This window comes from Lycium barbarum, chromosome 5, assembly GCF_019175385.1.
Source record: "Lycium barbarum isolate Lr01 chromosome 5, ASM1917538v2, whole genome shotgun sequence".
NCBI lineage: Eukaryota > Viridiplantae > Streptophyta > Magnoliopsida > Solanales > Solanaceae > Lycium > Lycium barbarum.
Window position 1 is genome coordinate 115580572 of NC_083341.1, and position 16137 is coordinate 115596708.

General features: G+C 42.0%; 1 protein-coding gene and 1 long non-coding RNA gene across 5 annotated transcripts; both read left to right on the forward strand.

Moving 5' to 3' along the window:
* Positions 1-3920: 3920 nt before the first annotated feature.
* Positions 3921-5516, forward strand: LOC132639649 (uncharacterized). Its single transcript, XM_060356090.1, has one exon. It carries the CDS (start codon positions 3921-3923, stop codon positions 5514-5516), a length of 1596 nt encoding a protein of 531 aa, XP_060212073.1.
* Positions 5517-10388: 4872 nt separating this feature from the next.
* On the forward strand, positions 10389-13319 carry LOC132641194 (uncharacterized). Of its 4 annotated transcripts, none has more exons than XR_009582750.1 (3): positions 10389-10903; positions 11489-11629; positions 11948-13319. It is a non-coding gene; the product is annotated as an uncharacterized LOC132641194 (long non-coding RNA). The 4 variants fall into 4 exon arrangements; XR_009582751.1 differs by lacking the exon at positions 10389-10903 and having other exon boundaries at positions 10911-11629; positions 11948-12776; positions 12932-13319; XR_009582749.1 differs by lacking the exon at positions 10389-10903 and having other exon boundaries at positions 10911-11629; positions 11948-11993; positions 12932-13319.
* The last annotated feature ends 2818 nt before the right edge of the window (positions 13320-16137 follow it).

Consider the following 16137-nt stretch of genomic DNA (forward strand, 5'->3'; position numbering starts at 1 on the left):
TTCTATATGACACTTACTATTCTCATATAAAATAAATGTCATACATATTTTCCTCATGCATACATCAGCATTAACTACTTCCTTTGTAAATATGCATTTACTCACATAGTTATATTTACATTAAAAAACCTTTTTTTTTTTTATACAAATAGTTTTGAGAGAGTAGTTTCTTTTCCACAATTCTTTAAATAGGTGATAATAAATAATTAAATAATCCCCCTCTAGTGTTAATTAAGCTAAGTTTAAAGACTGTCTTCGGATATGCTCTGAGGGATGCTTAACACCTTCCCCTCGGGGTAAATAAAACTCTTGCCTAGAATCTCACAGGTTTCAAAAACTAAAAAATGGAGTTTACTTTTTTATAAATGGTTTCCTAATATTTCCTAAAATTAGGTGGCGACTCTGAAAATTTACAAAAAACTAGAGGAAACATAGTCATAAGTTGTGAACTAGTTTTAATCCGTTGAAAATAGGGCATGACATAATGGCGACTCTGCTGGGGACCATAGCTTAGGTTTTGACTTTAGTAGACTTAGTTTAAGAAGTAGATATTCGAGGGATGTTTGTTTATTTATTTTATCACCTATTATTTATGAGTTGTTACATTGCTATATTTGAAAGGACGCAAGCCAAAGCCAAACTTGTGCTCCTTATTTGTTTGAGAAAACACTATTTGTTACTGCTTTCCTTATAATGTCATTGCACTTTCTATCGAGTCTTTGGCCGTACACTTACACACACTGTGGTTCACGCGAGGTGTTGTTTGACACACCTCCACTCCTTCTTTGGATTCTCTAGTTTCAGAGTCGGTACGGTAGTTTACTACTTACCTTCTCGCAGACATTCAGTCCCACTCCGAAATTCTTAGGAAAATTAGAAAAAATAAGTCATGCTGCATACACCTTAGGCAGGACAATCCAAGGTATTGTCGATGCAAATTAGGAATCCACCATTTTGTCAAAGGTTTGAAACCTGAATGACATAACCCTTTATGTGAATTGATGAAATGATCCTTAAGAGACACAAGATGATTTTTTCTTAACAAACAATACTTATCATAACATTTACCCTTCTTTTTCAGATGGAAATTAACCAAAACCTACCAAATATCCAAATGATAGTCTCATCTCTTCACGGCCTGCAAACTTGGTGGAGGAACATAAAAGTGGCACACGGAGAGGAAATTCGACAACATCTAGGGTCATTAATGTCATTAATGGGTATCCAAGCTAACAAAACTCTCACCATGCTACTGATAGAATTTTGGGATCCCGCCAGTGTAACCTTCAATTTTTTGGATTTTGAGATAACCCTTACTTTAAAGGAAGTTTGTGGATTCACCGACTTACCATTTGAGGGAAGAATGCCAGTGTCACAATCCTTCATATCAGGAGAGAAATTCTTGCGCATTTTGGGATTTAATGTTTACCCGGTCTTGAGGAACGTGGAAAATGATCGAGTGAAGTTTGACTTCCTTTTTCAGAGATTTTGGCGTCGAAAAAGCTTTGATCGATATCGGGATGAGTTTGCGTGTGACCGCGGAAGGTGGGAGAAAATGCGGCCACGAGTCTTCGCCGTAGCCTTGTTGGGAGTCTTGGTTTTCCCAAAGAGAGCCTACCGAATCAATATTAACCTTTTGCCACTTGTTATGAATAGCTTCTCGGGACCGGATGAATTGACATTAGTCCCTATTATCCTCGCGGAGATGCTCCGAGCTCTATCAGCTTGTCCAAGAGGGCATAACGTTTTCGAGGGGTGTAATCTTTTGCTGCAGTTATGGGCCACGGAACACTTCTATACTTGCCCCCCCCCCCCTCCAATCATGGATTACTGCATAGATGCTCGCAGCAGAATTTAGAGCCATACGGAAAGAATGAGGTACTGGCCTAAACCTATAGAAGAGGAGTGGCGCGCATTCTTGGTTCAGCTCACGGGATATGCTATTCAGTGGAAATACCCCTGGCTGTCGGGGAGACCTTTGGTAAGAACTGCGAATTTGTACTTCGTTGAGTTGGTCGGGTTGGACGGGATTTAACCGGATGCGCCTCTTAGGGTCTTGAGGCAGTTTGGAGTTACACAAGATGTCCCAGTCTGGTCCCGTATAGCACCGCAATGAAGGTAACTATGATAAGGTGGTTCCAGTAGTACGAGTGAGAATTCTACAAAGAGAATGGTTGAACATGATCACAATTGGTATGGGTGAAGAGAGTTGGTGCACACCCAAGTATTACGCCTGGTATAATGTGGGAGGCCTGACACTTTTGCCAACCGAGGATGGATTCGATGGGCTCACGGATGATGAGGTAGCTGCTTGGCTTACAGTTGAGATATTGCCTCTCATGAACATCGATAATAATATGTACAGGCAGGTAGTTCCAGGTTCAGTAAACCATCTGGTACAACTGGTAAAAGAGGAAGATCCGGTGGAGCCGGAAGATGAGATGGAAGAGGATCCCAAAGAAGAACCGACAGAGCCAGACGAACCAATGGAAGAGGATCCAGAAGAAGATCCAGAGTGGGAATCAGAGCGTAATCTTGTAATGGAGGTAGAGCCGGAGAAATCACCTGAGTACCCTCCAGCAGGATATTTAGAGGAGGAACCAGAGGTGCAGTCCGAGTGCAGGCCTACAGTACATGGTATGGAGGAGGGACCTGAGTATGACCCGGAGGCAGGTTGGGAGATAGAGACAGACCAGAGAAAGAACCTGAGTACGACCCAGGGCCTGATTATGATCCAACATATGATAGGGATGGCAATGACTGCCCGACATGGCCCTAGACTATTTTCTTTCCCCTTTGTTTTTGTTTTCTTTACATTCCAAAAGAGTGTCGTATGGCCCAATCCCTTTGTACGCCCCCGTGGCCACCCTTTTCATTTTCATTTCAACATTCCATCGATTCATTCCTTTTGTATGCCTTTATGGCCATCCCTTTTGTGTCTTATCATTTCAGGCTGCCATAGGCCTATCTTTGTAAGCTCTCAAGTTATCTTTTGTTGGAATGGAAGTTATGTTTGTTCTAAAAAATCACAGAATGTGTCAAAAAAGGATCATCATCATCAACTTGTGTGTAACATAGGCTTACCTCTAGCAAAAAAGAGGCTCCACAATTAGGACACGCTTGTTTGCACGTCGACTTGACGTAATTATGTGATCAAATGTGTTACTATACTCTTTCTAAAGTTTCCCGGACTAACTTTTGTTTTTCAACTGTCGTTATTTTAGTTTTATCCCCCCAACAAAGGTTGATTTGTGTTGATCTTCAAACTGGCCGAGTCACACTATAATTTGAGGTCTAAGGGAAAAATGACTATCACCAACGAAGTCAACCCAACTGCTAACCTTTCCATAACAAATGAGAATCCAGAAAGCTCGACAGAGAGGATTAATCTGAACGATGAAGAAGAGATCGCTTTGCTAAAGCTACAACTTGACGAACTAAGAGGAGAGCTGCGCCAAGTTAGGGACCTGACCCATCTCATTGTGACTGCTTTCCCAAACCCACCTCACTTTCCATCTTTGGACTCGCCGGTTCCAGAACACTTCCCTCCATCTACACGTCCACCTCCAATACCCCTTTCCATTTCCAACCTACCTTCGGTCACTCCCGCGAATGTACCAAATATGCATAAACAAACCCCTTACGTCCCCGACTACATCCATACTTCACAAAACCCACTATCAACCCAAACCGCTACTGCACCTACTTACCCCACCGTGCAGCACATACCAAGGGAACACGTTGACACTTCTCACGAGCAACATGTGCCACCTGTATATGCAGCTAGGGCTCCAACCTTTACCGCTCCTGTCACAGTCAGGGTCCCGTTCGAGGTAGATCAGTATGCAGAAATGGAGAGAGATGCCAAGATAGGAGAAGACGAATCAATCATTAGCTAGCTGCACAGTCTAAGGAAATAAATGAGGAGCATGCGAGTCACTTGGGGAAGTGAGAGTTTGGATTATGATGATCTATGCATACACTCGGATATTGGCATGCCAGTAGGGTACAAACCTCCTAAGTTCGATATTTTTTATGGGACATGTGATCCTCATGCACATTTGAGGGCCTACTGCGACAAGTTAGTAGGAGTAGGAAGGAACGAGAAATTGAGGATGAAATTGTTTATTAGAAGTTTGTCAGAAGAGGCGCTCACTTGGTATACTCGCCAAGATCCTCGCAAATGGAGCGACTGGCAGGATATGGCTGGGGATTTCATGAATCGCTTCGGATTCAACACTGAGATCACACCAGACAGGTTTTCTCTGAGCAACATACAAAAGAAAGTGACTGAATCATTCCAGGATTATGCAAGACGTTGGAGAATTGAGGCTGCCCGAGTTATGCCCCTGTTGGACGAAAGCGAGCTCAGCAAGTATTTCATTCGAGCTCAGGAAGGCATCTACTTTGAAAAGATGATGGGATCAATGGGCCAAAAGTTCGCATATTTGGTCAAAATGGGAGACTTTTTAGAAGAAGGAATTAAGTCTGGAAAGATTCAATCAATGGTTGCGCTACAAGACACAAGCAAAGCCATACAGTCAGGTTCCATTAGTGGAATTAAGAAGAAAAAGGAGGACATATCCAATATCACACCTTACTACCGGCGAGGAAAGTCATCTCGCCGATACCCCACAAACCCCCAAATCTTTGCTCATGCCCCTTATGTCCCATACCCAGCTTATAACGCCCAACCACATTACAACCCACCACGAGCCCCCACTTACCAAAATCCTCCAAGACTTTACACCCCTGTCCAAGCACCCGTCCACGAAAATAGACCATCATATGCCCCAAGACCTCACCCAACTCCCGAAGTCGGAAATACCCGAACCTACACCCCCATAGCCGAGCCTTTAGCCCAGTTATTTGAAAGGTTGAGGACAGCAAGATTATTGCAACCAATTGAAGGAAGAATCCCTGACCCAATTCCTCGAAACTTTGAGGGGAACAAACGTTGCGCATATCATTCGGGAATTCAGGGACATGACACCGAGGAATGCTTTGGTTTGAAAAATCAGGTTGAAGCTTTAATCAAGAGTGGAGCAATTCAATGCACTTCAGCACCCCCGAATGTGAACAACAACCCGCTACCAAATCATGGAAATCGGGCGGTTAATATGATATCATTTGATGAGGAATATGACTTGGAGGGAACCATTGTGTCCGTTGGAAACACTGAGGCATTTGTCGCAACATCCCCAACTGCTCCCATCATCACGGTACAGTTGAAGGCACCGGTAATTGTTCAGACATACCAACCAAAATTCGTGATGACAACTGTTGTAGCAAGAAAGCGCGATTATGATTCCAGGGTAGTCCCATGGGACTATCAATTGAAAGGGAAGGCTAAGATGATGGAAACCGCAGTCGCCCATGGAATGACAAGGTCAGGAAGATGCTATGTCCCGGAGGATTTAAACAGAGGAAGTTCAAGCAAAAAGCACCATCAAAGGAGAAACATTACTGATGTCGAGGCAGCAGAATTCTGGAAGAAGATGCAAACCAATAGTTGAAGAAGACACCTGCCTAAATATCGATCATGTCCTTGCTGATGAGTTCTGAAGCCCGCAGGGATGCTTTAGTTAAGGTGCTGAGTGGAGTAAGCATATCGAATGAGACGACGAGTGAAACGCTGGCCACAACAATTGGGCAGATGGTTGAAGCAACCAAGATTTCTTTTCGCAATGATGAACTTCCACCAGAAGGAATAGAACACAACAAAGCACTTCACATCACCATGAGGTGCGGAGATAAGTTTGTATCTAGGGTACTTATCGATGGAGGTTCAGGGTGTAACATTTGCCCTCTCAACACCCTGAGATGTTTGAAGATGGACACGGGAGAAATGAAAGAAAGCCGTATGAAGGTTCGAGCTTTTGACGGGACACAAAAAGGTGTCATTGGAGAAATCTGTCTACATTTACAGATCGGGCCCGTGGAGTTCCCGGTCCTTTTTCAAGTGATGGACATATCGTCAACTTACAACTTGTTGTTAGGAAGACCATCGGTCCACATGGCTGGAGCCATTCCTTCCACTTTACATCAGTGTTTAAAATTCGAATGGGGTTGGGAGCAAATCGTAGTTCAGGGGGAACTTAGTCACCCCGTCTATTCTGAACGCTCTATTCCGGTTATTGAAGAAATGGGAGAGTTAGATGGAGCTACCTTTCATGCTGTGGAAATCATGCAAGCTGTAAAAATAGATGAGATGGCGGGATATGATGAAATAAAGATGTCAAGTGCGGCAAAGATGGTAGTGTCAGAGATGTTGAAGTACGGCTACCAGCCAAAGTCCGGGTTAGGCCCAAAATCTGATGGCATAATTGAACCAATCCGACTGAAGCAGCAGAAGGGTACTTTTGGGCTCGGGTATGATCCTATGCTTGGAGAAACTAGCGGCACCCAAAGGATCTTTGTGCCAGAGAAAGTTCCTGTCCAGGGTCAGATGATTGTGCCGGAAGTCGATGAAGAAATCATAGAAGGAATGGAGAACCTGTTCGTGACAATGATCGAGGAGTATTGTGGGGAGACTGAAGCAGATGCCGAGACATCGACTATTCGTGATGCCGAACCAGGAGAGATCTTGCAGAATTGGACTGTCAGCCCATCCTTGGTTCGCCGGGAGTCTTGGTAGTGTGGAATTGTAGTTTGTTTTCAAAATAGCATGATCAATTGAGGCTTGAATCATGCCTGTGCTCTTTTGTCATCCACCTTTTTCTTTAAAAGCATTGAATGCTTCTTTAATGAAAATGCATTTTTATTTTTCTATTAAAATATCATATCTTACTTATACTCGCTTTTCTTTTTCAGCACTCAAACTAGTAAAAATATTCATTCTATGATTATGACATGTAACGAAACTGTTAAGCAAAGTACAAACGGCGAACAAGATTACGAAGAATATGAAGAAAGCATGATGCCTGAGAATCTTCCGCAAGAGATCGAGCAACTCGAGAATCAAAAGAAACCGAACTTGGAGGAAACTGAGATAGTTAATTTAGGAGACACGAGACAGTGAAGGAAACCCGAATCAGTATACGCTTAGAAGCTGAATGGAAGCAAGAACTGTTGGAATTGCTTAAGCAGTATGTCGACATATTTTCTTGTTCCTACGACGACATGCCCGGGCTGAGCACCGACATTGTCTCTCATAGGCTACCAACTGATCCCACCCGCCCGCCGATCAAGCAAAAGCCAAGGAAGTTCAAGCCCGATTTGAGTTTAACGATCAAAGAGGAAGTCACTAAGCAGATTGAAACAAATGTCGTAAGGGCTACAAACTACCCTTCCTGGTTGGCCAACATTGTGCCCGTTCCCAAGAAAGATGAAAAAATCAGGATATGTGTGGATTATCGGGATCTCAACAAAGCTAGTCCTAATGATGACTTTCCCCTTCCAAACATCCACATACTCATCGATAACTATGCAAAGCATGAGTTGCAATCATTTGTCGATTTCTTTGCAGGATATCATCAGATTTTGATGCATGAGGATGATGCAGAAAAGACAGCGTTTACCACTCCATGGGGAGTGTACTGCTACCGAGTAATGCCATTTGGCCTCAAGAATGCTGGTGCGACCTACATGAGGGCCATGACTACTTTGTTCCATGATATGATTCATAAAGAGATTGAAGTCTACGTGGACGATGTCATTATCAAATCTCGAAAGAGTTCAGATCATTTTGCTGACCTAAGGAAGTTCTTTGAACGATTACAGAGGTACAACTTGAAGTTGAATCCAGCAAAATGTGCGTTTGGAGTTCCTGTTGGAAAATTATTGGGATGCATTGTCAGCAGAAAAGGTATAGAGTTGGGTCCCTAAAAAATCAAGGCAATCCAAGACCTGCCTCCCCCGAAGAGCAAGAAAGATGTAATAAGTTTTGGAAGGCTCAATTACATTAGTCGATTCATCGCACAGTCGACGGTGATTTGTGAACCCATATTTAAGCTGCTGAAGAAAGATGCTGCCACAAAATGGACAGAAGAGTGTCAGACGGCCTTTGAAAGAATCAAAGAGTACTTGTCCAATCCACCTGTATTGGTCCCGCCAGAACCGGGAAAACCTCTATTGCTGTACTTGTCCGTATTGGATGGTGCGTTTGGATGTGTGTTGGGACAACACGATGAGACGGGGAAAAAGGAGCAAGCCATTTACTACCTAAGCAAAAATTCACACCGTACGAGGCAAGGTACACTTTGTTGGAATGCACGTGCTGTGCTTTGACTTGGATCGCACAAAAGATGAGGCACTACTTATCTGCGTACACCATGTATTTGATCTCAAGGATGGATCCACTCAAATACATCTTCCACAAGCCGATGCCCACCGGGAAATTAGCAAAATGGCAGATCTTGTTAAGTGAGTTTGACATCGTGTACACAACTCAGAAGGCCATCAAGGGCCAGGCCTTAGCGGATCACCTTGCAGAGAACCCTGTAGACAATGAATACAAATCGCTTACGACCTATTTTCCTGATGAGGAGGTACTGTTCGCAGGGGAAGATATTTCAAAGCCTTATTCAGGATGGAGGATGTTCTTTGACGGAGCATCAAATTTCAAAGGAGTCGGAATAGGAGCAGTTTTGGTTTTCGAGACGGGTCAGTACTACCCTATCTCGGCAAAGATCAGATTTCCCTGCACGAACAATATGGCGGAATACGAAGCTTGCATCCTCGGGCTTAGGATGTCAGTTGATATGAACATCAAAGAACTTTTGGTAATAGGCAATTCTGACTTATTGGTTCATCAGGTACTAGGAGAATGGACCACTAAGAATGTCAAAATTCTTCCATACTTACATTGCGTGAAGGAATTGTGCAAGCAGTTCAGAGAGATTGACTTCAAGCATGTGCCTCGAATCCAAAATGAGTTTGCTGATGCCCTTGCGACATTGTCATCAATGATCCAACATCCGGACAAGAATTACATCGACCCTATCAAGGTAGAGATACACGATCAGCAAGCATATTGTTTTCATGTCGATGAGGAATTGGATGGCCAGCCACGGTACTACGACATTAAGAAGTTGCTCGAGACGAGAGAATATCCGAAAAATGCAACTAACAAACAGAAGCGGACCTTGAGGAGAATGGAGAATCACTTCTTTCTTAACGGAGAAATCCAATATAGGAGGACTTCAGATCTGGGATTGCTAAGATGTGTGGATGCCATAGAGCCGACGAGGTTGTTTGAAGAAGTACACGCAGGGACATGTGGACCCCACATGAATGGATTCACTTTGGCAAAGAAGATTCTGCGAGCAGGATACTTTTGGATGACTATGGAAAGAGACAGCATTCGCTATGTACAAAAGTGCCATCAATGTCAGGTTCACGGAGATTTCATTCGAGTTCCCCTAAATGAGCTCAATGTAGTGAGCTCCCCTTGGCCGTTCGCCGCTTGGGGGCATGGATGTGATTGGACCTATCGATCCCCCTACATCAAATGGACATCGCTTCATCTTGGTGTCCATCGATTATTTCACTAAATGGGTCGAAGCGTCAACGTACAAGGCAGTAACAAAGAAGGTGGTACCAGATTTTGTTCGCAACAATATAGTTTGCCGGTTTGGGATTCTAGAGTCAATTATCACAGATAATGCAGCCAATCTCAACAGCAATCTTATGAGAGAGACTTGTGAAAAGTTTAAGATTGCCCACCGAAATTCCACAGCTTATCGACCACAGATGAATGGAGCAGTCGAGGCAGCAAATAAGAACATCAAGAAGATCTTAAGGAAGATAACAGACAGTCACAGGTAGTGGCATGAAAAGTTGCCATATGCTTTGCTTGGTTACCGTACCACTGCTAGAACATCACAGGAGCAACTCATTATATGTTGGTCTATGGTTCTGAAGCTGTGATACCCGCAGAAGTAGAGATACCGTCTCTAAGGATTATCCAAGATGTTGGTTTTGTTAGATCCCGTATTTTTATGCGTTGGAAAGCGTGCGAGTTAAATGATATTAGTAGCGGAAATGAGATTATCCGCCAAGCTTATAGGTGGTTAGAGTGACGGTACATATGTGTTGTAAATATTAGAAGTTAAACAAATCTAAGAAAATAAGTTTTGTCAAGGTTCGAAATTTATTTGCAGGAAATACGGTCCAAGCTATAATATCCCGTATTGTTGGACCAGGAAATTGAACCATCTGATATGAGCTAATTTTACCGAGGCCGTAGGATTCGGTAATATTCAAGGATAAAAATCGAGAGCTCGGTGTACAAAGAGTTTGAGGTCCCGAAATAATTTTGCACTTGACAAGTGTGACGATGGTGATTGGGAATAATATTTTGTGTATCCCGAAAGAGGCTATGGACTAATATTATATCACTTGAATCTCAGAATGAGAATATGAAGTTTGTTAAAAGTGATTAATATTTAAATAAACTGGGAATAAAGAATTAATTATTAATTTTAGTGGAAAACAAAGAAGTGTAATTAAGAAATAAAATGGATAAGTATTGAATTATCATTTCCACGTGGGGCCTTGCAAAGTAGTGTAACATATGATTAATGTTTTGGATAGAATCTGTTGGTGTACACGTGTGGGACAACAATAATTATAATAATAATAATGAGTATAAAAATGAATAAGTAGTGGGGTCAATGGTCCACAAAAGAAAGAATAATTGGGATCTTTATTCTCAGTACCTTTTATGAGCAAATCATTTATGTATATGCTGCAATTTATCCATATACAAAACGAGAGCAAATAAAATTCTACTCAAAAGATATGCTAAGATTCTACGCAAAAATACTACAAGGGTTGACTCTGAGATTATGTCCACATCTATTGCGTGATTTTACCATCGATTGCTCTTCGGATTATAGCAAATTGGAGGTTTCTTTATGATGAAGTAAGGTGAAAATGGACTTAGTTCTTGTCATCTAAGGTAAGAATTCTCTTATTCTTGATATATTTAAATTCATTGAAATCACAGCTAAATCGTGGGACTAGTTTTATATCACGTGGTCATGGTAATGGGTATATGGAGTATGTTAAAGGTGATTTCTATTTAAGTGAATTGAGACAAGAAATTAATTATGTGTGTAATTGATTAAATGGGGAATTCTATTAGAATATTAGAATTAATTACGATTTTTTTTGGGATAAATATTATAATCCACATGGAAGCTTGTTAATTGGGAAGATGGGGTTTTAAATATACGCATGGAACAGATGGGATGATAATGGCTGTTGAGGTGTAAAGGTCCTAAAAGCCCCATGCGTCAAAAGGAATAGAGTGCATGCGTAACCTTTTTATTCCACTTTTGGAGAATTCACTTTATGGAACTAAGTACTGCATATATTTAAAAAGGAGCACAACGTAGCAATTCTTTCTTGGAAGCAATCTTTCAAGGTAAGTCCGACAAATTCCTAGACAAAAAAAAATGGACAGTGACGTGAACTTCCAAATCAACTAGCAATGCCCTTCTTAAATACACAGTAACAACCTTTCGTTTGTGCAACATAGCAGCTATTTTGTCCTAATAAATATCAAGTCAAGTTCAATTCCATTGACGTGATGATACTAATATCAATTTCCTCCGGTGCTGGCAAATTGAAGAATTTTTCGAAGTGAAGTAAAGTGGAAAAAGAATACTTCTTGGTATATAAGGTAAGAATCTTTCCCCTAGATATATTTAATTTCGTCCAAGTCATAGCTAAATTGTGGGCTGAATTATGAGAATTTTATATGTACATATATGTACATCTCTGTCGGTGGTATTTCTGTGTTAATAGGAGAATAATTGAAAATTCGGATTAGGTGAAAATATAGGGGAAGTGCTGCCGGATTTTCGTTAAATTTTAGATAATAGAAAATCTTAAACGAGAATATGTATAAGCTAGAATATAGGTTCGATGAGAAATAGGCTATGGATTTGTAAACTAGATAATATAGTTACTAACAATAACGTTATTCTTATATAAATAGGCTAAAAGAGCGACGAGACGAACGGGTTACGAATAGCCGCTAACAGGTATGTAAAGCGCAACCCTTCTTTCTTTTGGCATGCCTTAGTTTTCAATAGGCTATATCACGAGCCTCGAGGAAATTCCAAATTCGAAATCCGAGCACGTTATGATCCTTATATATATTTCTTGGCATTCTTATGTATGTTGTGATGAAGTATGAACCATTATGTCTTCGAAAGCATTGATTTCCAAACTTTGTACAAAAAGTTGTTTTAAAGAATTCCGTAACTACGAAATGCCATATCTTTCGCATAAAGGCTCGGATTGCTCCAATATTTTTATAGGAGTTTGCATGATGTATAATGAGTATGTTTTCCATAGGCGGGCCCGTCTCGGGTCAATACCCGTCCGTGGGTCCCGCGACTTTCCTTTATGTAATTCGGACGACTTTTGAAAGAATTTGGTATGATTATCATTTCGAATTTCAAGTATGGTCATTTACTTATATTTGAGTCTATGATAATGATTTTATGCATATGGTTACTCATGACTCTACTCGTGCGTTTTGTTATATCTTTCGCCGGTTCCCGGGCCGGTTCTGTTATCGTGCGCACTTTGATATACTCCGGAGTTATGCTGTGTTTATGGTTCATCGAGCTACTCGCAAAAGAGGGTCGGGTTCCACCTATATTTGGTGTTATGCTGTGTATGGCGTTATGTTGTGATGTGATATGTGACGGGGATACGGAGATTTGAAACTTTCTGGTGTTATGCTGTGTTATGGCGCCATCGACGGGTGGGCGACCATATTCTTCTGTACCCTATGCATTACTTACATATTTTTGAAAGTAAGCAAATTTTGATATGTTGGATTTGCACTTATGTTTGGTACTTCCATTTCGTTTATGTCTCAGATTTGCTTTCTGTATATTCTGCTTTGCATACTCAGTACATATTTCGTACTGACCCCCTTTCTTCGGGGGGCTGCGTTTCATGCCCGCAGGTACAGACGCACAGTTTGGTGATCTACCCATTTAGGACACCCTCTTCTGCTGTTTGGAGTGCTCTTCTCATTTCAGAGCACACATTTTGGTATATATTCGTTCGCTATGTATATATGTATTTGTTCAGGGGCACGGCGGGGCCCTGTCCCGCCATATGATTCGGTTTGTCTATTTAGAGGTCTGTAGACGTATTTGTGGGTGTGTGTGTGCCTACTTCTGTACAGATGTGTTTGTATGACCCCATTCGTTATAGCAGCCTTGTCGGCGTGCACTTTGTATATGTTTTGGGCCGTTGCGCCATCTGTTAGCCTTGTCGGCTTTTGATACATTTGATAGCCTTGCCGGCTTTTTGATATATATATATGTCCGCATATGGTTGCGTTGAAATGTGTTCGATACAGTTTGATATAGTTTGAGACGGCATATAGTATTGTGGCCGTATATGCTATCTGTATGTGATTCGATTTGGATAAGTGTGTTACGATTTGATATGTTTGTCTGTCTGGGTGTCCAAGTAGGGCACCAGTCGCGGCCCACGGGGCTGGGTCGTGACAGGTTTGGACGATGCAGAATGGATACGTAGTAGACATGAACAGTTGATGCTCATTGATGAGAAAAGGATGGACGCTGTCTGTCACGGTCAGCTTTATCAGAATAGGATGTCCAAGGCATTTTACAAGGGAGTAAAGACTAGGAAATTCGAACCAGGGCAGTTGGTTTTAAAGCGAATATTTCCTCATCAGGACGAAGCTAGAGGGAAATTCGCACCAAATTGGCAAGGTCCATACGTGGTTCATTGAGTGCTTTCAGGAGGAGCATTGATTTTGGCAGAAATGGATGGTAATGTGAGCACGAAGCCCATCAACTCAGACTCGATCAAGAAGTACTACATCTGAAGACATCAAAGCTAGCTTTTTCTTTTCCGTTTTAATTTGCATTTCTATTGTAACAGAACTACGCTGACCTGAATTCCCACAGTGGGATACGTAGGCAACCCACATCGGGTCCGATCTCTTGTAATAGAAAATCCTAAAAACATTATCTTCATGTAACTGGAACTACGATTCGACCTGACATCCCATGGTGGGATACGTAGGCAATCCCAATCGGATTCGGTCCCTTTATTAACCTTCTTTTCTATTGTAATTGAACTACGTCATGACTTGATTACGTTTGGATACGTAGGCAGCCTGAGTCAGGCTCGGTCATTGCTTTATTTTACCCCTTTATTGTAATTGAACTACGTTACTACCTGATTCCATTTGGATACGTAGGCAGCCTGAGTCAGGCTCAGTCACTATCACATTACATATCATTTTCTTTTCATTTGTACCCCCGAACTACGTACAGACCTGATTCCTATTTGGGATACGTAGGAAACCTAAAAAGGTTCGGTCATACCCTTAGGAAACCTTTTATTTGTAATGTAACTATAGATTAGGATCGGTCTCATCGTCAAAGACGTCGCGACACTTGGCGTGAATACGAAGAAGCATCATCAAAGGAACAAACTATGCAAAGACACCTTTTGGATGCAGGCGTCAGAATGGTGAAGCTAAATGCGATTTCTAAAATACCATTTTTTTTCTTCTTTCAAAGTGCATTTACGTATTTTTCCACCTACCAAGTCTCCGGACGGAGATCTCCGCAACCAAAGAAGCTCAAAGGATTCAAGTGACAAGGCTAGGGCCACGATCAACACAAATCACCACCCCCACCCAAACTAAGAATTTTTCTTTGAGTACAGGATTGACAGGAATTAGGACAAGATGACATCGAAGCGAGCTTCCGGTGGAGGCGTCACAAGATCCATCACTACACCATGAGCCAAAATAACCTTCTCCTACTTTATTTTGTTATCTTGACTTATTCATCTCTGAACATTTCATTTAAATTTGCAAGTATCTCCAGAAGCAGGGTCAAGGTCGATTATTCGAGAGATGGGGGCCCCCGTAGCAGCCTTGTTCCTTAATAATAACTCTGCCAATGAGAGATCTACAATCTAACAGTGACTAACTCCTCTAATTGGAGATCTACAATCTAACTGCGACTAACTCCGCCAATCGGAGATACGATCTAATCACGTCGATTAACTACGCCAATCGGAGATACGATCTAACTGCGACTAACTCAGCCAATCGAAGAGACAATCTAATTGCGACTAACTTCGCCGGTCAGAGATACCATCTAATTGGGTCGACTAACTTCGCCAATCGAGGATACCTTCTAACAACGCCAATTACCCCGCCAATCGGGGACCGCCGTCTAACTTCGTCAACACCTCTGCCGATCGGAGATTTTTACTTTACATTACAGTTGCTCCGCCAATCGGAGATTTTTACTTTACATTACAGTTGCTCCGCCAATTGGAGATTTTATTTTACATTACAGTTGCTCTGCCAGCCGGAAGCCTTTACATTACAGTTGCTCCGCCAGTCGGAAGCTTTACATTACAGTTGTTCCGCCAGCCGGAAGCTTCACGTTACAGTTGCTCCGCCAGCCGGAAGCTTCACGTTACAGTTGCTCCGCCAGCCGGAAGCTTTACATTACAGTTGCTCCGCCAGTCGGAAGCTTTACATTACAGTTGCTCCGCCAGTCGGAAGCTCTACATTACAGTTGCTCTGCCAACCGGAAGCCTCCACATTACAGTTGCTTCGCCAGCCGGAAGCTTTACATTTCAGTCGCTCCGCAAATCGGTGCTTTCAATTCTAGTTTGTCTACATTCCCTTCCATTATTTCCTTATGTTATTATTACATTATAACTTTGAACTGCATAGGTATCTTCACATTTTTTGCAGATGAACACAATACAACGTGGAACTATCTCTGCCACAGCGAACTGAGGCGCCCCGCTTGATGAGGACATCAAACTCACAAGCTAGAGTCAATGAATCCGCTCTCCGCTTTAGCTCGCCAACCAATTTTTCTTTCAAATTTTCAAGAAGTCACTTCTTTTGACAATATACATTCTAGAAACACAGTCAAATTCTTCCGCATCCTAAGGTCGTCATAATGTGATACTGGGACAATTTTGAGCGTCAGTCCTCTACAACGGGCTGATATGATCCTATGACAGCAAGAAGATGCATTCGTGTAGAGTCTTGATTATGAGTGTTTTGCGGTCGCCACATTTATAATCAGGAGGCTGCAAAAGTATATCCCGTCTTCAGAAAGATCTTTTTCATCAGCAGTCGTCTCCCTCCCA